Below are 25978 nucleotides of genomic sequence, written 5' to 3' on the forward strand. Positions count from 1 at the left end.
ACCCACAAACTTGACACACTCACCTTGTTACATGAATGTGGAGTTATAACATATGGCACTCCACTTGAAGCTTGCTTTTCTTTGCTTCTACGGATGGATCCACAAGAGATGCAGAGAGAGAGTTGGACTTAGGATGTGTGTACTTGTTTTGAAACTCTGTCGTTGGGTGCGTTTCAAAAGCAATAATTCACTGGCTGGTAAAGAAAAAGGTCATACCTGAACTTGTGCGTCTGTGTGTGTGAGAGAGAGAGACTCTTATAATGGAAGATATAAAATCTCTGATTCTGATCCGCTGTTGCATCTGCGAAAGGTCAAAAGTTATTGCATTCATGAGAAGAGACTATTATAAAAGGGGCTAAGATAGAGAGTATTGCCATCATTGCCCAATCTGTAAACACACACTGATAGCTGCACCTGCTCCGCTTTGACCTTTACCCTCTCTCTCTCTCTCTCTGTGGAGTGCCAAAGTCGTCAAAATACCGAAAGCCCTTTATATATTAGGTTGGTAAATTTTTCTCTTTCTTTCTTCATCTTTTTCGTTTACCAAAGCCTACTGGCCTCATTTGCTGTCAAAAAGGTCCATCAGTTTTACTTGAAACTGTTAAAATGTTCTCATTTTTTTTTCTAAATTCCTAAAGTTTCATTCACAATGTTTGGTAGGCCAAAATTATTTAGGACGTGCATTTTTTTTCCGGCTCAATGGAGGCTATTGTTTTCTTGAAGTATTATAATTAATGTAGTGTAGTAAAACGAGTCTAGATTAGTCTTGTTGAATGACTATTCTTGCATGTTTTGCATGAGCTAAACTGACTTGAAATTCAAACCGGTTGACACAAAGAACACCATGCAAAAACTATTGAAATGATGGCTTCAGTAGGCAAATTCAACGCATCTAATCATTTCAAGAAAGTAGAATCCCACACAAACAAGATTGTACTCGTACAATGCTTTTCAAGAGTAGACACCGTCTCCACGTAGAAGACGCAACCGCCAACAAAAGAACCTTTTACATTAAATACTGGTTTGACCGAATTAAGAATTGTCTGACGTTATTCTAAATACAACCTTCCTGGTGTTTATCACGACAAACGTGCACATAATTTCGATGCCACAGAGCCGACGCTAAAGATCCATAGACCCCTTTGCGTGCATAGTTGACCTTTTTATGGTTGCACTTTTGACAGGAAGGGATATGATCCATTGAAGAGCTAGGGTTTTCAAGATGTCACCAATTCCACAAGGAGAAGTAGACATGCGTCCGATCTTAACGAGCAATTGTCAAGTCCGCTTGTAGTACCATGCGATGCCGCACGCATGCACCGGTAACTAAGTAGAGAAAGGAAGGAACAGGATGATGTATTCTTCCCAAGAATGGTAATTCTTGTGAATACAGGAATACTGTCACGTGATACTCTCAAATGACCTAATAAAAGATTAATCTCCCTATAATGTGCTGTTGAAATCTCCTGATGAAATGAAGTCCGTGAAGAGGGAGTCGTTCTGTTACTTTTCAACAAAAAAAGCGCACTTACAGCTCTCAACCTGCTCCTCTGAGAGGTCCGTTCAAAGAAAGACGTTGGAGTGGCCCATTTCATTCTAACTTTCTAGTTCAACGTACAGAGAAACGTTTACTTGCATCATGCCCACGAATAAAAATCATCATAAGTTTATGAACTGCCCATTAACGCGAGATCAACCTCTGCTAATGACGATTACGATCAAAGCGCTAAACGAATGGATCCTATTTGGGGAAGTTAAAGAAAGGGACATATGAACTCAGGAGGTGTCACACTGAGAATCATTTCTGAACTTTGCACCAGCTGATCTTCCATCTCGTGTGATCCCCTGCATTGATTAAAAAAACTCCGAAAATAGATATAACCATTCCAGAATGAGAAATTTAACCACGCAGAGGCACTGGCGTTACAGTGTACCCATATATAAGCTTTATATGCATGTTTTATGTATTGCTTTTTGGTACGCACAGGCCACATGATACAGCTGGTTCGGTTCCAAGCAATCATATCGAGGAAAAACATCCATCCACGCGAGCTTTGTCCATGCCACATTGAATTCCATTAAAAGGAAAAAAAACATTGGAGGTTTGACATTTCATTCACACTGGCTTGTAGTCCCAAGTATAAGTTCCTCTTCAAGATGCCCTCCATTTCTTTGTTCTTTTTTGGGTTGTTCCCAAGTTCCAGCTCTCTTGCACCAACTTCGAATAATCCCTCGAAAGAGACCGTAAATCAAGGCATGAACATACAAGCACACATTGACCTAGTTCCTTGTGGTGTAGCCCCACGTTTTCCGGTCGAACCTTTAATAGGCTGCGACATCAATTTTCGCCTTTGACTAAAGTGGCCGTGGCCACTTGTTGATCCAGGCAATATGTGAGAAAGTTTATTCATGCAGTGGGTCCCCGCAAGCCTTGACTTTCGTGCTCGATAATCAAAGGCAAGGAATTAGGTAGGGCTCTATATATTTGAATCGTCACCATCTGTTTCTCTAAAGTCTTGTTTTGATTCATGTATGCATGTGTGTATTTGACAATCTGTGTGTAGTTTGGATATTTTCAACACGAGAGGTGATCATGGACCGACACATTTCACAAGTTCAACAAGAGAGACAGTGATGGATTTGATCTGCAACAAGGAGGAATCTCATGCAGTTGATGGCTTGAGCCAATAAAAAGAATTATCAATATATCCGAGTTTGTTCATGTATAATTGATTAGCTTAAATTTCTAAGTGAAGCCGAGTCTTATTAGATATGATATGTCGGTGGACACAAATTTTGAAGTACCTCCTTTTGATCTCCTTGTTACGAAGGTTTCTTACATCAATATAAAGATGAGCTCATAGATTTTATGTTCTTTTTATCCAAAATGACCTCTTAAATTAAGTCACAAGAAAGTTATAATTTCCGCAAATTCACTAATTAAATCTTATATAGATGCCTTGTTCTGATTGGAGCCTTAAAACTGCAAAAAAATAGATAACCTAATTGCGTTATGATCTGGCTAATTTGATTTGGTCTTAGCTGTTTTCCGCACCCTTCCTAATTTCATTTTCTTTGCACGAATGTGACGGCTCTTGAGGAAAATTTGACGAAAGACAAACTAAGAGAATTCCATGGAATGAGAATTTGGAATGAGGGCCAAGTTGTCAAAGCAAGAAAATTTAATCATCTTTTCTTTTTTTGGATGTATTGTGGCATGCCCAAGTTTGACTAAATCCAGGCAATATATGATGACGATGATAGATAAATTAAGGACAAATATGTGTTAGGTGATGTATTATTCCAAGGTCTTGACTCTTGCCATGGAACTAAAAAATAGTTTGCTGTGGGGATACCAAGGGGGATCATGTGATGTGATAAGCCCATAAATAATTGTGCTTCAAAAATTCGGGGGAATTGTCCAATTAATGTTAAATGAATGTCAATTCAATCCTAAATATTCAATTTTGCCAATTGAGTCTTAAACATATACTCAAAATTCCAATGTAGTCATTCCGATCAATTTTCGTCAGAATTTGCTGACGCGTCGGTGTGCCTGTAGGAAGGCTGAGGATGATTGGATCACCATGTCAGCGATTTCCAACGAAAATAGACCAGAAGGGCTACATTGGAGTTTTGCGTAAAGGTTTAGGACTCAATTAACAAAATTGAAATTTTTAAGACTGAATTGACATATGTACAATATGTTTAGCACTAATTGAATAATTTTTCCTATAAATTACAAGCTTATGATTATGTCATGATAAAAATTGATGGTTGCATAGCAGAACAGCCACATTAAACAACATTTAGACGATGGAAAAAGACGAACAACAATGGTACGCACATAATGCAAGATGTTGGTTGGCTCATAGTTTGGAAGTAGCTAGCAATTATTTAGCAACGAAGATAGTATGGATGATCAGTTGTGATGCGATAAGCGACCGGCATCTGTTAAATAAGGCAATCGAGTCGCAGCGTCGGTTTTTTTTTTTGGGTTGATTTCGCGAGGGAAGACTTACGTATTCTTTCGAAGCATATAAAGTCCGGTGTTCGATTTACAACAATGGTAAAAGGTTGCGTGTTTTTTCTGAGATAATTGAAAGTTCGTGTTGATTTTGCGACAATGCCAAAAGCTTGTGTATTTTACTTTAGCTAATTGGCCCAATGTCTGTCGGTGTAGAAGTTTAGTTCGTGTATTCAAGTCCTTCGGACTCATTCCTCATTTCAACCTTGACCTGATGATGGGAATTTGTTGGACGAATCAATCCTCTCGATAGCAGAATTTTCCGGTTTCATTCTTGTTTGCCGCCGTTGCATTCGAATGCACTAGAGATATCGATTCTAAGTGTCCAAACCAGGCCGATTTTGGACAAGCATCGGCAACAATGAAACCAACCCTTAGCTAACAATATAAAATGTGGGTGAAATCCGAACCGGTGCAGTTGGACAGAGCAGCATAAGTTCATACCAATGCTCGATTTGAGTATCATTACCCTTCTCCATTCAGCTGTTATGTTCCCTAAAACCAGCGACTGCTCCTAATTCTTACAGGCAAAATATTTTTGCTTGAGCAGCTTTTTGGACTAGACCACCAATGGCAAACATGGGAAATGTATGAGATTTCAGACAAATGGACCCTAAAAACAGCAGTGAAATTTATTTCAGGATCTTAGATCTGCCGTGCGCAAATCTCTAAGCGCATTCGGTACACATGAATACATAGCATGGTGAGAAAAAGAGGAATAAATCAGATGAAATTGCAGCGATCATTGTTTGTCTGACAAGAGTACATAACCAAACGACCCGCTTAATTCCTATATACAATAAGGGTAACCAAAGCATCACGGCGGATTCATCGTGTAAAGGACTTGCAGCAAGCCTCAAGAGGCCCTTTTCTTCTTGTACGTTTTGGCACAAGCGATGTAGCCCAACATGTTCAAGAAGCTGAGTCCAGCCAGAAGCCAGAAATAATAATCAAGATGCCCCTCGTTCAAGTTATCCGGAATCCACCCGGCCTTGCCGCCCGAAGTCGTTAAGTACGTCACCATTGTCAAAATAAAAGAGCTCAAGTAATTACCTAGCGCAGTTGTCAGGAGCGCGAGCGCGCTGCACAGGCTCCGCATGGCATCAGGAGACTGATCATAGAAAAACTCGAGCTGTCCAATGAAGGTACAAACCTCAGCTGCGCCCACAAGAAAGTATTGGGGTATTTGCCACAAGATGCTGAGTGGGACCGCCACATCCTGGTGGCCCAAACCAAGTTCCTGAGCCAGTTGCAGCCTCTTTATCTCCACCACAGCAGCTGCTGTCATGGCGAGGATAGAGATGAAGAGGCCAATCCCCATCCGCTGCAATTCCGAAAATCCACGCTCCTTTCCAGTGAATTTTCGGGCAATGGGGACAATGACGCTGTCATATACCGGGACCCAGAAGATCACGCTGATAACATCGCATGTGGAGAGGGACGCCGGAGGGATGGTGAAGGAACCAACAGTGGTATCCATCATCATGCCTTGCTCCACGAACATTGTGGACATCTGCGCATAGACAGCTGAGAACACGATTCCAGTGGCCCAGATGGGGAACATGCGGATCAGAATCTTGAGCTCCTCCACTTGTGTCACAGTACACAGACTCCACGAGTTGTAATCCCCACTTTTTGCCTCTGCATCTGAGAGTACAGCAGCTTTGTCGAGACATCTGTAAACAACCATCAAGTTTGTGAATCATCCCCATTCTTGTATTCAAGTTGAACACAGTCAAATAGCGAGCATAGTGGTCTGAAATCAACAGGTGCATGCAAAAGTTTACAAGGACAAATCATGCATAGCTCATAATACTAGCGGCAGCCACCAAAAGTAAATGCTCAAGTGTCTTCATCATCTACTCAGGCAGCACCAACAGAGTTGATAGACAAGGAGACTTATCTTATCCTAGAAATCTTAAATTCGTCTCTATGAGATAATGTATGTACAACACATGAATCAACTGTGGAATCATTCATAGCACACGTTTACAACAATGGCAACAGGAAGACAACAGCATTGCTTACATGGGTTTTGTTATATTATTGGAACTTGTCTAGAGATATGTCCTTTGTACGATCCATATAATCAAGGTCTCTTCAGGAGTTGTCCCTAGGTCTATAAGTAGTACATGTTTGGTAGAACAAACTTCAATTAGCTTCTTGGACAAGCCAGGAAGACCATAATAGCCCAAGCTACATATGATCAAGATGTTTTTTCATATACGCTTCACAAATTATGAAATCATAAAACTCTAAAAGACAAACCTACGCAAAGTTAAACAGAAATAAATCTGAACTCTTTAACTTTAAGAAATGGCTAATGAAAAAAAAAGCCAAACTTGATGCCGTTCTCTTTTACTTTAAAATGCAGACCCAATCATCCATAGACTAATTGAGAGGTTCCAAGATGAGGTTTGGAGGAGTAAAACATACTTCAGTTCATCAGTGTGCTCCAATTTACGACTTCCTGCAATCACCGAGTTTTGCGTTTCGTAAAGGAGACTATCATCTTCAGGTACCTTGATGTTCCACTTACGGAAAGAGGCAACTAAAACCTGGCACATCCTTGTGATGGGACTCCCCCCGGGTCTCTGGAAACGATAAAGGGGCGTCCCTGAGAAGAAACTGGCAATAGCGATCCCCATAAATAATGCAGGAATACCAAATCCCCAGCCCCAGCCAGCATTTTCTTGAATCCAAACCAAAAAGCTACTGGAAATAAGAGCACCGATATTAATGGAAAAGTAAAACCAGTTAAAAAAGGATCCTTTCTTCATCCTCTCCTTAGGATCAGTGTCGTCAAACTGGTCTGCTCCAAAAGACGACACGCATGGTTTGATCCCACCAGTTCCCAGGGCAATCAGATAGAGTCCGAAGAAAAACATGGCGTACTGTGCTGGGGTAGCTGAAGGGCATAAAGAACCAACACATTCTGTGGGCTTCAATGCTGGAATGGTTGCAGAGAGAGTCAAGGTACACATTCCCTGTACAGGAATACAGATCAATTTCAAGCGGACAGTTTTGCATGAACAAAACTCTCACTTCTCCTCATGCAAGCACATAGGCCATGCACATGCACATGAAGAATGGGTCATGGTAACAGAAAACAAGTACAAGTACAAGATACGAGAAGATCACTCCATCACTTGATCATTTACTCATGTCTTGCCACACTATTGTTTCTTGCTCTTATTGAGCCAAAATGCTATCCTACGCACTATAGCCAATTTACGTAAATACACAACATTTTAGACAAATAAGCTATAGTTTGCCCCCTCTTCAAAATACTTATGACTTCAGTCGTGCCTTTTGACATCGTGTTTGCTTCGATCCAAAGAAATCTCTTATGACTCTGTTTCATTTAACTAGAAGTGTTGCAATTCTATCAGTTCAAGACTCAAGCCACCGTTAAAAGAAGACAGAACCTATAGAAAATCATGACGTGATTTTTAATGCCTTCCCATATAGCACTAAGAAGAAGAAAAGTGCCCCAATTAGTGTTGATATTGAGGATAGTTTTGTTGCAATCATGATTCATGATGACTTTTTTAGGAGATGATGATTGCTCTAGTAAACAATACTGCACTATTGAAGTGCACTTTGAAAACCCATTTTCAATATCCAATGGTCATTACTTGACACATACAACGCCGACTAGCTAACTTAATGCTTGAATCCCCGATAATATTGTATTCCTATAACTTTTGCAGCATATTTCCACATTGATGTGATGCCAAGAGAACACACATTCGCCAAAAGCTATAGTTATGCTATAGAAAGCAAACTTTAGTACAGAAATGCAAAGTTACTGTTTTGTAATCCAGGTGTGATATCTGAGTATCACAGTTTTAATCTGTGCGCAAACAACGTTCTGCAATTCATTCAAATTGTTATTAGTGACAAAGCTAAACTTTGTGATAATTCTAATCTAGCAGAAGTTAAGAGGCATTATGATGCACCAGTGACTAAATTTAGGTTTTGAAGTTGCCCTCTACCTTTAGCAGATAAACATCCAAACAAAGGCCGACTACTTTTTCACAAGTTGATGACAATATGAAGAGTATGTAAGCATTGAGAATATTTCTATTTATCTGATATTATATCGAAGAGGATAGAATCTCTTATGGTGAATCAACCCTATTCGTTTACTCACGTATCTGCTTCTAGGTGACGAATTAGTTCGAGTACTTACAAAGAAGTAAATAGTGGAGAAAGCAGCAATCGTCCAATATCTTCCCCAATAAGCATCCGCTACCACAGCTCCAATAAGTGGTGCAAGATAGCAAGTGCCTGACCAAGTGGTAACGCTTCTTGCAGCAGAGACATTTCCCTCGTGCATTTTTTTGGTCAGATAACTAACAAGATTCGTAGCAATCCCATAGAAGGCCAAACGTTCACAACATTCGGTGCCTGTGTTTCGCCGTTCCAGATATTAACACATAATGAATTCGCTAAAATAAAGTTCATGGAAGATTAGCAAATATCATCTTTCCATTACCTAGGATGAAAGGACAAGCTCTCCAATTCCCGGTATTGCTCTTCAAAACCGGATTTCCGTTGACGTCAACAGAGCCATCTCCAGTGTACAGTCCATTCTGCTTTTTCTGTGACACAATTCCAATGTCATAAATAAAATAGCATCGACAGTTCTGATATTCGTATGACCAAAATTTCAAGAGTATTTATACTTTTGATATCTTAATAGAGGAGGAGGTAATATGTCCAAAATAAAAAAGAATGAGGTGCAGTAAGCTTGTTGTCATCAGCTAGCACTATTAAAGCCTCTTTTTTTTTTTTTTTGCTTTACACTTTAGGGAGGCTGCTCCTTACATTTTACATGCTGTGAGTAAACTTACTCATCATCATGGAACAACTGATACTACAAAGCAAATAAAAAATCTCATCTCCTCTCTTTGTCTTGGACAAGCCCCTATTCAAGGTGCCTCTCCGATGGCAAGGCATGCGAATCATGGTAACAAGTACATTGCAATGATTACATCATCAAGTTAAAAGAGAATCAAAATCCGCCACTAGATCCACCTCAGAAAATGCTAAGACGTACCAGAATTGGTGAGAAAAAAGTTATTTTCACGATTACAGAATCAAGAAAGTCAGTAATAGTGAGCAAGAAGAGAAAATTCTGCAATTCATCCCATTTAAACTGAACTGCAACCATTTTGCAACGACCATACTCCTTCACGGTAAGATAGCATTTTTCTAGACACAGAACAACAACATATCAAATTCCTACAACTGAAGTCTTCTACTTGTCACCAGGTCCTCACTGCAGGAACATATACAAACCAAAACCTCCTAGTGCTGCCCACAAACTGGCGGTTAGCAGCAATCCAAGAGCCATAATAGGATCTCCACTCTATTGCTTTCGACTTCAAAGCTCAATCCGCAATCAATCACATCACACGGTATTTGAGAAAGAATTAACCCAACCATAAACTTAATTCCCAAATCATTTTGCAATTACACTGCTGAAACAAGTTCGAAACTCATCATGGCAGCTACTAGCAAAGCAGATCCTCTGGACGAGCAGAAAATGCAGACTTGGCAATATGTATCGACATCTATCCAAAAAGTTCCCAGAACACAAAAGGAAAGCAAGAAGCTCATTGCTGATCAACAGAATCGATAACGTTGGGGATACACATATGACCGATTTCAGCCGTCCCAGCTGAATTTTCATAGTCAAGTTAAGCTCTTGAGGCTCATAAACAAAACCAACTCCGGAAAGCAAGAATCGAGCGGATTCCCAGCTTCAATATCAGCAAATTGGGTACACACCCACCATAACAAACCTAACAAAATCCAACCTTTACGAAAGAAAATGGACGCAGAGAGCACACAAACAGATGGGTCATTAAAAGTCAAACCAAGAAAAGGAAAACGGAGAAGAGAAAAGAAAAAGCAATCAAGAACCTCCGAAAGGCCGTCTTCCAAGAGCAATCTCTCCTCTTCCTGAGAACCCATCTCTCCTTTCAAATTAGCAAGGCGAGAGGCTCCTAATCCCAACACAACAGCCAAGGAGGACAGCAAGATGAGGAGGAACTGGGGGCGGGGGGGGGGGGGGGGAGGAGATGGGATAGGACGCTTGGACGGGACGGTATAAATGAGCGAAAATGGAGTATGGGCAAAGAAAAGGATTCACATCTCCTTCCCCCTGTCGCGGGTGACGTCGGCGACCGAATTATCAGCAAATCGCGAATGACAAAACTTGACCCGGAAAATCTTTTGCGAACAGCGAAGAGGGGGAAGAATGGTCGCTGGCGGGGGATCGGTTGGGTTGGTGGCGTCGAGGTAGACAAGGGAGAGGAGGTCGCCGCCGCGGGTTTTTGCAAAGTTCGAATTTTTGTCATAATTACACAAACGCTTCCTAAATTTTAACTTAACATGTAATTTAATTTCTGAACTTTTAGTTTATTCAATATAGTTTATGAACTTTAACCCAATATTTAATAAGGTCCCTGAACTTTCAATTTATTTAATTTGATCCCTGAAATTTTGATATATGTTCAATATAGTCCATGAACTTTATAAAAATATTCAATATAGTCCTTCTATTAATTCAAGTTCATGGACTATATTGAACATTTTTATAAAGTTCAGAGACTATATTGAATATGTACTAAAAGTTCAGGAACCACATTAAACAAATTGAAAGTTTAAAGACTACATTGAATATTGGGTTAAAGTTCAAAGACTATGTTAAATAAATTAAAAGTCTATAGACTAAATTGCACATTGAGTCAAAATTCATGAACTGTTTGTATCATTTTCCCTTTTATGTTCGATAAACTTCGTGTGTAGTTCTGAGGTTGGCCTAACTCTGATGTCTAAAGCAAAATTATTGGAGAGAATTTATGGTTGAGTTTTCTTTGCCTTTCTTTGCCGCTCCCAATTTTTGTTCATTTTTTTAATAAATCGCGGCCTGGCGCTTATCGAATATACTTAATTTAAGATAATTCAGATTTTGAAAGGAACTATCGCGACATGATATTATTAGAAAAAACAAAAAAGTAACCTTAAGAATTGCTAATTTATTGCGCTTCGAGCTCTAAAGTTGTGACTGCGACACTTATACTCGTTTGAAAGTTCTCGAGTTTATCTTTACTTTAGGAAAAGGTATTAAGATTCTTTTCTTGATTTTCTTTTTTCGTTTTAAAGGGGACGTGGAAAGGAGACGGAGAGGGAAAAAAAAAAAGCAATAGGGAGGGATCTGGCTTTGTATCAAACACTGGATTTTGCTTTTTCACTAATTCCCCCTTTATTTTATTTAAAGTTACAGATAAAAAGGGGCATTTTATTTCGTGATGTGTTATTGTTCATTCCTTTCTCTCTTTTCCTAGCATCCAAATTTGTAACTTAAATCCCTCGTTTCATTTCTTTTTGTTTTCTATTGTAATTAATCGAATACATTTTCTTATTATATGATACCTACCGAGTTCAGCGTTAAGGAGTTGATTCAGAGGACTAAGATTAAGCGTATTACCCTTCAATCTTATCGAGATGCCTTCACATTTAAAAGCGACCGCTTGTATCACTTATAAAATTGAATCATGAAAAATATTTTTATTAATAACGAAAATATTTAGAGATAGATTATTATCGATAGTGAAAATTATTTTTCATTGGCTAATTTCTAAGCAATATAACTAATTATTATAAGAAAATGTCTTCTAATTATTGATTTTCCATTATCCAAACGCATTCAAAATTTTTTTTATCTTATCAATATGGCGCTAGGCACCTCATCAACATCACATACAAAAGTTTTGTCACATAACCAATACTAAAACAATATTTTTATGATGATAGTAATAGTACGTGACAAAACGACTCAATTGCACAGACTAAAAGAGTTAGATGACTTAATTATAGAAAGGGTTAATACCACGAAAAACCCTAAACTAGTACACTTGTGACACATTTACCCCAAACTATTTTTTTTGACCATAAAACCCCAACCGTACATCACTGTGACAATTTTACCCCGAACATACAACAAAACCTCAAACCTCAGTACACTGTGACAATTTTACCCCAACTAATTTTTAATATTATTTTTTTTATTTTTTGAATTTTTTCTTTTCTTTTTTTTCTTCACTTCAACCTCGCCGGCCGCGGCCCGGCGATCGGCCGTAGGCGAGCCGGCGAGGGCCGCCCTCGCAGCCGCCCTCGGCCGCCGGGCGAGGGCCGCCTCGCTCGACTCGGCAAGGGCGACCCTCGCCGAATCTAGTGAGGGCGGCCCTCGCCGGCGAGGGCCGCCTCGCTCGACTCAGCGAGGGTTGCCTCGCCGACGCAGCGAGGGCCCTCGCCCGATACCGACGAGGGCGGCCTTCGCCCGATCCGGTGAGGACGGCCCTCGCCGACGCCGGCGAGGGTGGCCCTCGCCCGACGCAAGCGAGGCGCCCTCGCCGACGTAGGCGAGGGCGCCCCGCGCCGATACCGGTGAGGGTCGCCCTCGCCCGATACCGGCGAGGGTCGCCCTCGCCGGCTTCCGCCTCTGGCCGGTCGCCGGACCGGCGACCGGCCAGAGGTTGAAGATAAATAAAAAATAAATAAAAGGAAAAAAAAAATAAATAAAAATTCAAAAAAAAATAAAAAATAATATTAAAATTTTAATTCAGGGTAAAATTGTCACATATGTACCAGTTTGGGGTTTTTGTGGTAAGTTCAGGGTAAAATTGTCACAGATGTACCAGTTTTGAGGTTTTTGATGGTCAAAAAAATAGTTCGGGGTAAAATTGTCATAGGTGTACCAGTTTGGGGTTTTTTATGGTCAAAAAAATAGTTTGGGGTAAATGTGTCACAAGTGTACCAGTTTAGGGTTTTTCGTGGTATTAACCCTTATAGAAATTAAAATAGTTATTGAACGGGATGGTACTAATCAATTCAAACCCTGAATTGCACACTTTTCAGAAGAGTTATGGAACCAAGAAGGTGCTTCACTTGAGTTTTCTTTAGTCAATTATGTCATCTTTTTCTCTTTATCACGCAATCAATGACGAACTTTATATTTTGACGTGTCTTACAGAAGTACAAATCTTCATAGAATCTTTCCTTAGTGAACTTCGTCTCCTCATGAAATTTGTCGTTTGCAACTTTTCTCCGCAGGAGGTTGGAAATGTCTTCTCGTGAAAATTGATCAAATTGCCCGCTTTTCCTCTTAGAAATGGGAATGATCAAAGTTAACTTTCAATTTTGTTATGAATTCGATTTTATTAAGTTGAATAACAAGCAGCAATTAGATTAGTAGAAGATGGCTAGCAAAATATCTTGGACAGGAGAAGCAAAATGGGATGAAGATTGGTCTATTCAACTCTTTCACTATTTCCTATTATTTCATATTTTTCTCCAACTTAATCATCATAATTGTCAAGATGTTTGGGTTTGGCATTTGCGTGAAGTTAGAAGGTAATTCACAATCAGATTGAGTGATTGTATGAGACTGGATATCTAATAACCTAACTTCTACTTTGAATAGATAGGTAGGTTTTTGCATTAATTTTGGAAGATTTGATTTTACTTATAGATAGATACTATCACATCCATTGTATACTTGTATATATCGATATATAGATAGAATGAAAAGCTTAAGCTTTCGCATTGAAATTCGACTTTCTTATTCCAAAATTTGTAAGGCATTGCAACTAGGTTATTGGACCACATTAATTTGCAAACTCCATTCCATGGCCCATCATCGATCCTCGTGGCTTCAGATGAATCAACCTCCAAACTCGGATTGGATCAGGCATCTTGTCCAAATATGAGAAGATTAATTATCGGATACTGGGCATTCCTATGAGAAAGTATTATCTCATGGAGAGTTACCAGACAATCAAATGAGTTAAGATCATATGCAAAAGTTGTACATAGATGATGATTCCATGGCGAATGCATGTTGTGAAGTTCAATGTCTAACTTATTTATTCAAGGAATTGGGGATTTACAGGTTTGTCTGCTCCAAAAATGTTTTCTAATAGTCAAATGGCTCCACATGTTACAGCAAATCCAATATAAAATCTTAAGATAAAACACACAACAAGGACTTGTGAAGCCAAGCTACGCGACTACTATTAGAAAATCCAACCTAAAAGTTTAAGCGTATAAATGAAATATATATAAAGAGTATATGAACCCCATCCATTGTCAAGTGATATAAGATATTTTGACACTCTCTTTTACATGCGAGTTGTATTAGGAATGGTATGCGAAATTTGATTGTCAAAGGTGAACGCATATGTGAAATGGATAGAATCTAACCTTGGTAGGTGGAATGTATATAAAAAGCATATGAACGCCTTTGTCAAGCAAGGGGACATTTTCGACAACTACAGGATTACAGTTGGCAGACATCTTCACGAAGGAATTGGCAAAAGAGACTTTTGAAAAGTATTACAAACAAACCGGGCATAACAGAATTCCAGACGCCTACTTGAGGGGGAGTCTTAACTCCAAAAACTTGAATATGACTCCACTTTGGATAAAGGTCAGAGCAATTAAAGCTCACATGATTGGATTTTGTATCTCATTAAACAATAAACTTGTCGTGAAAGGAAAAAAAGAAATCCCATTGTTGTTTTACTGTCAAATTCTTGCAACCTTAGAGGAAAGGGTGTTCCAATTTGATCTCCATGAAACCGATATTTACCAATCCGAAAATCCTAGGAAATTGAGGTGGCACAGTGCGCCCAATACTGCCAACACGATGTGTAGCTGTAATGTCCTTCATTAATTGCATTATGATATGAGAGCCTTATGACAGCACTTATGTATATTAGGCAAGGTTCGATTGGCCCAGGCCTACATGTTGGGTCCATTCTATCACTTAAGCATATAGAAATCGACAATATTAATGTGGGTTCTTCTTATGATCTTGGATTCTGTAAAAAGTTAGGTGGTTAAGTTTTAATTGCTTGATTTGAATGCGGTAAATCTCATATCAATATTTTATCGTTTTTCATTTGGAATAACATCGGAACCCAAACTCATCACCTTAATCCATGCCTGATACACATGAACGAGATGATTTACGCACTGACCTTCAGGCTTAGTTAACCCGAAATGTTCGAATATTCCATATTGATAAAAAGATGTAGGATTTGTTAAAAAAAAAAGTACTCTTGGGGTACTTTTCAAATGAATAAATTACAAGACTTAATATGCTTACGATATGTGATCAATGTTCGAAAAAGTTGAATATGTTTTTTTTTATTTACTAGGGAAAGTGATATTGTAAGGGCTCGCCTAAACTTTTCATTATTTTATAATTCAAAATTTAAGTTTTTATGTTATTCAATTAAGTATCTCAACTTTCAAAATTGGGCTCGATATTAGGCTTCCAATAAATTGTAGCCAGTCACGTCATTCACTCTTCCAACTCAGCACATAGAAATTTCTTTCGCCTTTCGTTGTCGTTCCTTTGTTCTTTCTTTTGTTCTCGTCCTTCTTCTTCCTCTGTTCGCCTCTGACTGGTGCGTCCGTCCATGGCTATCGACCCAGTGCCTTGCCGCCTCACCAGAGCTTTTCTCTCGATCTCTCGATCTCTCGGTTGGTGGTTGTGGTTTGTTATGGTGAATCCGAGTGTGGTTGGAGGCGGCAAGGCCGGATTTGTTCATATTGGCAGGACTAAGTACTACCGGCGGTGGTGAGGCCGAGTCAGGTAGTGGTAGTGGCGTCTGAAGGTGTTGGTGGTTATTTGGGTCCATATTGGTAGTGTGGTGTTCGAGAGCGGTAGCGGCCGTTGGTGGAGATGGGCGTTGGGGGTAGCTAGGAAAGTTTTCAACGTAAAAGTATCTTGTTAATGAGTTCCCTTAGGGCACTCGTTAAGAATACTTAATAGGAAATGTTCTGCTTACCGAGGGCATTTTTTAAACAGAATTTTTAACAAAGTTAGAGATTTAGATACTGAGAGAGGGAGAGAGTTGGATGCCAATGTGTACATTTGAAGATTTCCCAGCAGCGTTAATGTCCACATCAACATTTGTCATTTGTGTGTTTAACAAAGACCTCACGTTAAGTCATATTTGAAAAGTTTCGACATTTAATTGGATAATAAGTAACAGTTCAAATACTTATAGCGTGCACCTCTGTTAAATATGCTCAACCATTGAAGAATCAAGTCATTATCTAAAAAGGGGAGAATTATCTAACAAGTCCTAAATCTATAGCAATTATACTAATTTAGTACTAAATACAAAAAGTTTAAAACTCAGTTGGAAAAAAAAAAGGATTAAGGACTAAATTGGCACAATTATAATAGGTTTAAGACTTTTTTGGTAATTTTTCCTTTGAAAAGAGAAAGCCCTAAAAGATTGATGCGGTGACTAAATAACGGACCAATGTCAAAAGATACAGTTCAATTTCTCACGTCACCAAGTGCTCTGAACCAACGTTGAAGCCACTTATTACTCGAAATTGGCTTGTGCGACGTGCATTACCTAGCTCGTGAGGTTAGCGGGCCCTTCGCGATCTGGATTTACCCAAAGTTGCTTCACCAACTTTTCTGCTAATATTCTGTCAACCACCCCACTATTCCAAAACCCATCACCTTTGTTCAGTTCCCTTCCTTCTTCACGGCTTGTGATGTCTATATATACTGAGTCATATTCCTGACTTCTCTCCACACACCAACTTATAAGAGCAAATAGAGAAAATTGCCACCTGCAATCCCCATATACAAGAATGGCTCACAACTCTCATGTTGCCATGTTTGTGCCCTTGTCCATCTTGATGGTATTGGTGATTTCGAACGTCTACGTTTGGGAAGCGAACGTGGCCGGAGAGTGTGAGGGTACCCCCATCCGGTTGGCCACCGCCAGCTTGAGTCCTTGCCTGGGGGCAGCTAGAGACGCCCGGGCTAAGGTCCCGCTCGCCCGCTGCGCCAAAGTCAACGCGCTCATCCGCACCACTCCTCGCTGCCTCTGTGCCGTCTTGCTCTCTCCTCCAGCGAAGCAGGCCGGGATTATGCCGGCCACGGCTATCTCGATCTCGAAGAGGTGCAACATTAGGAACAGGCCCGCCGGAAAGAAATGTGGGAGTGAGTATAATTATCCTATACCTAACAATCCACTAAGTAGCTACTTATAATAATTAAAAATCATCCAAATTTAATAATGTTTCTTTTTGTCTTTTTTATTTTCCTTTATTTAATAACTGCAGGATGTACTGTATACCCTGAGCAACAAATGCTGAGCCCGGCCCAGGATAGGAGGAGGACGTTAATCAAAGTAATGGCTTGAGAAAGCTAGGAATTTGCTAAAAAAACTTTTCTAATGTTAAAGGGTCATTCTCCGTTTAATTGTCCCAGGCCCATTGACTGCATTATTTACTGCTAAATAAACTTTTATAATTTAATTTTTTTTTGTCGAATCTTTTCTAATTAAAGTTGCTAATTAATCTTTTCTATAGCAAATTTGTTTTCTCCTATTTTTGTCCCAGAAGTTGCTCGTTTTCATTTTTAATAACATGTATCTAACTCCCTATCTAATCACTTAATTAGCTACCTAACCATGAGATTTCCTAACTCTCAGTAAACATTTCCGACTTTGTTTGTCACATGCCGGATTTTGAAGGGAGTTTGAAGAAAAGATTGTATGTCGTACATTTATCGGTGCCATTTGAAATCGAGACATAATATTTTACACGTACTGAATTAGTATTAATAAGAGAGCAAGCGTATAATTGTATACGACCAGGCGGCAAGAGTTGGTTGACCCTTATGAGGGCCGATCGACACACCACGCAATGGCACTCCATCGCCGGCTCTTGGTGAGGGCTCACCGGCGAAGCTGGGGCGGCCCCTGCCGCCTTTCTCTGAAAATTGTGCAATATGCATCTTTTTTCTTTTCACGTTCTGTCATTTTTTTCCCCTGTTTTTGCTTTTATTTCTTTTGTTCAAGTTTTAATGATGTGGGTAATGGCGCGTACAGCCACAGCAGCAAATGTGAGTCACACGCATGGCTAACTTGGGTTGTCGTGTCAGATACCAATCGGATCAAATTAATTTCAAGGATTAAATTGATTTCATTAAAAGGGCATAAGGGCCAATTCTGGCCACGATCAAAATTCAAGAACCAAATTGAGCTTGAGCATTGGATAAGAGTATAAGAACAAATTTTGACATTGTCCTCAAATTACACTGATGAAATTAGTACTAGTAAAAGAGAGAGCGCATGTATATATTTAAATAGAAGAAAAAGGAAAAGAAATATTTTTTTTAAGTACGTGGAGAGGAAATAAATGCATCTAAGAACCAGTTTAGGAAATAAATTTAATATGTAGTAGAGATTTTCTAGATTAATAACTATTATGTATGGCCTATGTAAACTAAGAGAACTTGTCCATTCTGTTACTACATGTCAGTATCAATTTGTCTCAGCATAAGGCGCGGGCTCTGATGAAATTTTTAGATAAAAGCGTGAGCCTTTAAGGCTAAAATTTCTGCTGTTGTAACTACTAAATAATCTAATAAACGTGGGTAATGGACTCCATTAACAGTTGATACTTTTCGAGAATAGTTATTAAATTTCGCAAGTTGGTAAGCTGTGTAAATAAATATTGTTAAATTATTGGGTTAATACCACGAAAAACCCTGAACTGGTACACTTGTGACAGATTTACCCCAAACTATTTTTTTGACCATAAAAAACCCCAAACTGGTACGTCTGTGACAATTTTACCCCGAACTATTTTTTTGACCACTAAAAACCCTAAACTGGTACACCTGTGACAATTTTACCCCGAACTATTTTTTTGACCACCAAAAACCTCAAACTGGTACACCTGTGACAATTTTACCCCGAACTAATTTTTTAATATTATTTTTTTTATTTTTCGAATTTTTTTAGTTTTTCTTTTCTTTTCTTTTTCCTTTCCTTTTCTTTTTTTCTTTCCTTCATCTTCATTTGACCAACAATGGATTGTTATATTGTAATTGATACCACAATAACGTGACACGTAACATAAATGCTACATTTTGACCCAAAAAAAAAAACATAAACGCTAAATGAAAGACTTTCTTTTATATGCATGAATTTTCATGCCAACCACTTTTTTCTACATTTAAATGTCTCGCGAAAAAGGCATTATATTGTTGTCGTGTCTTTCTTATTTTTGGGTGCAAGTGGATAGGCAAACTGATGGGGTCCAACGTAGGCTTGTTACCTAAGCTTGGAGTACAGCTAATCAACAATTTATATACGTCTTGCTTGCCAATTTAATTTAACAGATTAATTTACAAAATTAGTATATTTTATATATAAGATGAGAGATATTATATGTGCATGGCGATTCATAAATCAATATGATCACTTGAAATATATAATAAATAAAACGTGAGACATTTAAATGTAGAAAAAAGTGGTTGTCATGAAAATTCATGTATATAAAAGAAAGTCTTTCATTTAGCGTTTATGTTTTTTTTTGGGTCAAAATGTAGCATTTATGTTACGTGTCACGTTATTGTGGTATCAATTACAATATAACAATCCATTGTTGGTCCAATGAAGATGAAGGAAAAAAAAAAGAAAAGGAAAGGAAAAAGAAAACAAAAGAAAAACTAAAAAAATTCGAAAAATAAAAAAAATAATATTAAAAAATTAGTTCAGGATAAAATTGTCACAGGTGTACCAGTTTGAGATTTTTGGTGGTCAAAAAATAGTTCGGGGTAAAATTGTTACAGGTGTACCAGTTTAGGGTTTTTGGTGGTCAAAAAAATAGTTCGGGGTAAAATTGTCATAGATGTACCAGTTTGGGGTTTTTTATGATAAAAAAAATAGTTTGGGGTAAATCTGTCACAAGTGTACCAGTTTAGGGTTTTTCGTGGTATTAACCCTAAATTATTTGAACAATTGGAGTTTGAAAATAATTAAACGATCGTTAATTGTGACTCAAACAAAAGTTGGTATATTTCTTATAAGAACTAGTAAATTTAACATCTTGCTAACTTTAACAAATAACTTTGTGAAGTATTGGAAGCTGGGTAATTGCAAACAATCAGATAACATTTGTAATATGATTTAAAAGAAGGTTGGTAATTAGAGTTAATAAATTTAATGGTTCGTATGCTCCAAAAATAAATATTGGTTAACTACTAGTACCGTCGTTAGTTTCAAAACAATCAAACGAATGTTGGTAATTTACTTAAATACGAGTTAGCAAAATTAAAATTAGTTGGTAACTTAACCTGCAAAAACTTTGTATATCACCCAAATAAAGACTGGTAGTTTTGGATAAGAGTGTAATTTTGAAGCATCGGTGACTTTTACAACAAATCTTAGTGATATACTGGAGCAATCAGTAATTTTGAAATGATGTGATAAATGTTGTTAAGTGGACTCAAATAGGAGTTGGTAATTTTCTATACAAAGTTGGTAACGTTAATGTATTTGTAATTTTTGTAAATAATGTTAGTAAATTATTGAAATATGTAATTTAAGACAATCTAGTAACTCCTGATACTTTTGTAAAAGTGTTGGTAACTTATTAACGTGTTATCAATTGAACAAGTTGTCGATCAAAATTTAATTGCTAACGTGTTTGGGTAGTTATCGTGCTTTTCACATGTTACCGGCATGAAACGTTGCTCCAATTTTCACCCTACCAGGACCGTAGACACTTTCGATTTTGGCTCACATAGTCAAGCTCATTTTACATATAACGTATACATTTTCTTGGACAAAAGCAATAGACTTTTTGTTTTTGTTTTTATAACCAAATAGAAAGAAAGAGAGAAATGTTGGAGAATAATGAGTACAACATCTTTATTACTTGAAACTTCAATAGCAATCTTCCATCATGAAGAGAGGAACTATCAGCTCCGTAGCAGTTGCAGTGGTCCACGTCCGTAATTGGATAAATCAATTTGTACTTTCATGCAGGGTACCACCTGCGTCATAAATGTGAGGACAATTGCTAGAAACAATTAGCAAAATCTATCAACAAAATAAATGAGTGAGAAAAAGAAGCTATGAATCATGAGAGAGATAGAGATTGATTTTACCCACTAAATAACCTCTTTTTTGCGTATTTAGAATTGAAAAGCTCTCTTGAACCAGAGCATGATAATCATCCTCCCAATCGACAATTTTTCAATAATCCTATCCGCTGTCCGAAAATAGGAGATCCTCCAAGATTGATTGAAATGTAATATGCCGCAGAATCCCATAAATGTCACCACAAAACCCGATCCCAATCCCGAGTAAAACCAATTAACAACAGAGTCACCTTCATTAGATTCATGTTCACTTGAATTGTGACCATATTGTTTGTCGATATCATTATGCTCATCTCCCAGACAAACTTTTAAAAGAAGAGCTCCACACAGTTCATCATTGCCACGATAAACAAGTTGATCATCCAAAGTGCTTAATTGATTGCCTGATGGAAGAGGACCAGATAAATTGTTGAAGGAAAGATCCAAACGACTTAGAAAGTTTAAATTGGATATGCTATGAGGGATTTCACCCAATAACTTGTTATTGGACAGATCAAGTGATTCCAAATATCTCAAGTTGCCAATATCTGAAGGGATTTTTCCAAACAGCTTATTTTGGGAGAGGTTCAAATTCTGAAGTCGAGCAAGCCTAGTTAGCGTTTCCGGTATTTGTCCTCCCAATGCGTTGCTTGAAAGGTCAATGGAATATAAATATCGGAGCGAGCTGGTGAATTCTAGCCTTGTTCCCTTTATAGTAACCACAATAGAGGGAATTTTCCACACGGGTTCCAAAAATGAAGTACCAGTGGAATCAGCCCACATCTGCGATAAGTTGCTAAAACAAGGAGGAATGCTTCCAGAAAGGTTGTTATGCGCTAGGCTTAGATATTGGAGATTATGATGTTGACACAGCTGCAAAGGAATGTCCCCGGTGAAGTAATTTCTCTCAAGATTGATTACCCCAACCCGATAGCCAAACAGAGGTATTCTACCGGTGAATTGATTCTCACTGAGATCAAGAATTACCAATTCTGTCTCTACTAAACATTCTGGAAGCACTCCATTCAAGCCATTTTTGTGTAGGACTAGAACTTCCAAATGCACCAAACTGCATAGAGAGTTTGGAATCTGACCATTTAACTTGTTGTCTCCCAATGACATCCATTTCAAAGAAAGTAGCGATTTCCTCCAACATTGCGGAAGTCTCCCAGATAGTTGATTATCAGAGAGATTAAGAATATACAATCGATGTAACATGCATAACAAATTTGAAATGTCACCACTAAGGTTATTTCGAGAAAGTAACACTCGCCCTAATCGTGGTGTCCTTTTTCCAATAATTCTAGATATGTTGCCTCTAAGCATATTGCCCGAGAGATCTAAATCTCGAGTGTTAGATAAAATATCAGGTAGCCAATGGGGAACTTCACCTGAGATGCTAGCATTTGACATGAGTAACTGCAAAATGTTCCTTTGAGTTCGAAGCCAGTTTGGGAATTCTGGTCCCGCTTTGCAACTTGACAAGAAAATGGACTTTATTTGGAAAGGAGGAACCCAAGATGCGCTAATATTTATAACAAGCTCGTCCGACCATAAACTAAACCAGGTCAAGCTGGTGAGATTTGCCAAGTGAAGTTCGCTGACAACTCCATCCAATCGATTATTACCTAAGTCCAGTATCTTTAGATTGGATAGTCGCCCAATACTTTCTGGAATGTTCCCACTCAAATTGTTGCCAGAGAGGTCCAAACATCTCAGAGATGATAATTGACCGACAGTAGTAGGAATAGGACCTGAAATCGAGTTTCTTGAAAGATAAAGGAATTCGAGATCTTTGAAATTTTCAAATTGATTGGGTATATGGCCAATGAAATTGTTGAAGCTGAGGTCTAGATACTTCAAATGCTTCAATTCTCCAAGAGCAGGATGTATCTTACCTCCCAGACCGTGATTCTCGAGATCGAGCTTCGAGACGTGACTAGTTTTATTGCTGCATTCAACTCTTTCCCACTCGCAACAATGCTCGCCGGTCCACGACGATAGACGTTTCAAAGGATCAGTGAGATCCTGCTTGAACTTGAGAAGAGCTTCACTCTCAGCGCCCATGCAGCTTACATTTGTTAAGGCATTGGAGTGACTGAATTCAAAGGCTTGAATGACAAAGAGTGCATGCAAGAGCGCATGCACGAAGTTAGTGTGGAAGTGGGAAGCCATTGTTGTTTAAAATGAACCTGAGAACTTCCATTTATAATGGCAAAACGACGCTTCCTTAAAAAAAAATTATCTTTTTTATTCACAAAAAAATGTAGAAAAAAAAAGAGCGGAGGAAATTAACGTCTATTTTAAGTCCATCCTCTGATCGCTGGCCACCTAAAGCGACTTAAAGATTCCAAGTTTTGCGTTGCAAGACGAGTTAAATGGTCAAGACATCAAGGGAACCGCTGAAATAGCATTAGCAAAGAGAAACATTGGGTCGGGGCCCCACCAAAGAAAACTTTGGCTGAAAGCTGTCGTGGACAATGGAAGCCTTTGTAAAGAAATGTTTAAAAAAAAAAAACCCAAGACGTGCTAACATTTATATCAAGCTTGCTGTGGCGCACCTACCTAACACTAACGTAGATAATTTTTATAATTTTTTAAAAGTGATTTATTAGATTTTTATTTATTTATTTTTGTTTCTTTTCTTCCTTTCTTTTTTGTTCTTTTTACGGTGGCCTCTCTAGCCACAGGCGACAGGGAGCGACCCTCGCTAGCCACTGGGCAAAGGCTTGCAACTTGTCGCCTAGATCTAGCGAGGGCCACGACGCCCTTGCTCTATTTCGGCAAGGGCCGACGACCTCCACCGGTCACCATCGAGGTCGCGGACAGGTGGAGGAAAAAAAAAATAAAAAAATGAGGAAAAAAAAAGAAATTTAAAAAGTTGTAAAAATTGTTCATGTCGGCTCCGGCCATACCACATAGGATAGCTATCATCCACGTCAGTAATTTCCAGTTAAAATTGATCGAATGACTACATTGGTAAATCATAAAAAAGTTTAGGGCTGAATTAACCAAATTAAAAGGTTTGTGACTGAATTGGCAATCATATAATAAATTTAAATTTTTTTTAAAATAATTTTCGCAAAAGCTAGTGTAGGACGCCATAGTTCTTCGCAATTTCCCAACTAGGGTTTCGATGAATACATAAGTGCTAGCTTTGGGTCAAACGGATCTCTTGGTTTGATTCACAAGGAAAAGGCTCCAAATCTTTTCCATATCTTAAAGTGTGATTCAATATTTCCAGGTCAATGCCCTCCAAGACCCGTCCGATCAAGCCATCAAATACAACGAGACTTTCAAAGTCTTTTATGTCGTTTATTATTTTGTACTTTAAACCTTTCAACAATCTAACTACAACTTATATTTATCTGCCAATGTAGAAAGTTTCTATTTGCAACCAAATTGTAAGTTGTGTTAAAAAGTCCAATAAAGAGCACAACTCCTCTTAAGCGATGTGAGATAATATTTCAATACCTGATTGATAAGGGGTGGACCACACATACGCAAAGGGATTCATATTTAGGTTGAATGAGATCATATGAATGTAAAGAGCATACATGACCCATTGTCAAACAATGTGAAATAATATTTCAACAAATTATTTTTACTATTGTGCATATTATGTTTTTGTTCATGCTGGTTGGTAAAGCAGTCCCGTAGTCATGCTAGGACTGATGCCATCTGTGGCATATCCTAATGAGTCATCGTAACTTGAATCTCACATGTATCACACGATTTACGGAGCTTGTGAAAGAAAACCTTTTTACAGGGGACCTCATAAATTGCTCTCGAGGTCTTTTTTTATACTAATAACAAAGGAGCACACACCATGTGCGTGAAAAAAGAACAGAACTTCAATTATGTAAAGAAGGTACTGATACTTACTGATTTGAGTAACTTTATTACGATAATGTAAGATTCCTTATTACGATTCATATAGCAAGCATTGGTATTCATGAGATTCTTGTGCAAAAATATATTATTGAAATCCCTCACTGAATTTGCTTCACATATAACAGAGATAAGTTCAGGTACGTGCCTTTTAAATACTTTAATTAAAAGAGAAATTGACCGTCCAATGACTCCGCAACAAAGAGAACAACAAGAAAATATATGCTCCGCAAGGAGCACTGGGGTCACACCGTTAAGTTGCCATGAAGGCGAAATTCCTCAAAATATTAGAAAGATATTTGCGCCTGTTTTTTTTTTTAGGGGGGGACATTTTTGGGTCTGAGGTTCAAGTTGGAGGGGCTCAATACTTTCCTTGTTCAATATCACGAAAATTTGGGATTAACTGAGGAGGTATAAGTGGAACGGATATTGGCGATGGCAATGAGTAGCCTCCGGAATATGTATACAACATACACGTCAATTCGATACGACGGGTTTTACAGATAGAGATGGCACCCTCATCAAGCAATGCCTAGAAACTTGTATAGTCCTTGCTTCGTAAGAAGAAGAGCACCCACAACCTTTTGTTAGGTCTTTCTTCTTCATCTACAAATACATCGATAGAGTTGGAGAAGACAACATTGTCGTTCTGAAATGATGGAAGAGAAGAGCCACCGATTTTTTGATTTTTTCCACCATGGCTCTTGATTTATTGACCCTATTAGTGTCTATGGTACCATTGGAGTCCAAGTTTAGTACAAGCCAATGGATCATTGAAGATCAATAGATCCAGCTTATCTACGAAAAATTTAGGAATGGCTGTGGTCGGGTTTGATTGCTAGAGGAATGTGCCCAACATGAACAAGAAGACAATGACGACACTGTATCATCTGAATCATAGTGAAGGACGTAGCATTGAATACACTGTATTAATTACACATTTCCTTTCGATGTAATCGTTGTTAGATCAGCAATATGTGTAATTTTCTTTTTCAAATTATGTGAAGTTGTACTTGTATTTCAATTTGGTTTGGTTGAATGGGTTTTTTCAGAAATTTTCCTTAATTATT

General features: G+C 38.4%; 3 protein-coding genes across 3 annotated transcripts; 1 reads left to right on the forward strand and 2 right to left on the reverse strand.

Moving 5' to 3' along the window:
* Window positions 1–4639: 4639 nt before the first annotated feature.
* Window positions 4640–10271, reverse strand: LOC115686868 (protein NRT1/ PTR FAMILY 8.3-like). The gene is made up of 5 exons (XM_030612285.2): window positions 9962–10271; window positions 8529–8634; window positions 8223–8440; window positions 6464–7014; window positions 4640–5703 (listed from the first exon to the last, which is right to left on the reverse strand). The coding sequence occupies exons 1-5, from the start codon at window positions 10010–10012 to the stop codon at window positions 4884–4886; spliced, it is 1746 nt and encodes a 581-aa protein (XP_030468145.1). The 5' UTR covers window positions 10013–10271; the 3' UTR covers window positions 4640–4883.
* A 6455-nt stretch (window positions 10272–16726) lies between these two features.
* LOC115686901 (uncharacterized) lies at window positions 16727–17283 on the forward strand. The gene is made up of 2 exons (XM_030612321.2): window positions 16727–17081; window positions 17204–17283. Exons 1-2 carry the CDS (start codon window positions 16727–16729, stop codon window positions 17281–17283), a joined length of 435 nt encoding a protein of 144 aa, XP_030468181.1.
* Window positions 17284–21071: 3788 nt separating this feature from the next.
* Window positions 21072–23192, reverse strand: LOC115686846 (receptor-like protein EIX1). Its single transcript, XM_030612258.2, has one exon. It carries the CDS (start codon window positions 23190–23192, stop codon window positions 21072–21074), a length of 2121 nt encoding a protein of 706 aa, XP_030468118.1.
* Between the last annotated feature and the right edge of the window lie 2786 nt (window positions 23193–25978).

The sequence above is a fragment of the Syzygium oleosum genome, unplaced genomic scaffold (assembly GCF_021117445.2).
Source record: "Syzygium oleosum isolate NSW1041296 unplaced genomic scaffold, Sole_v2.1 Sole_v2.02, whole genome shotgun sequence".
Taxonomy (NCBI): Eukaryota; Viridiplantae; Streptophyta; class Magnoliopsida; order Myrtales; family Myrtaceae; genus Syzygium; species Syzygium oleosum.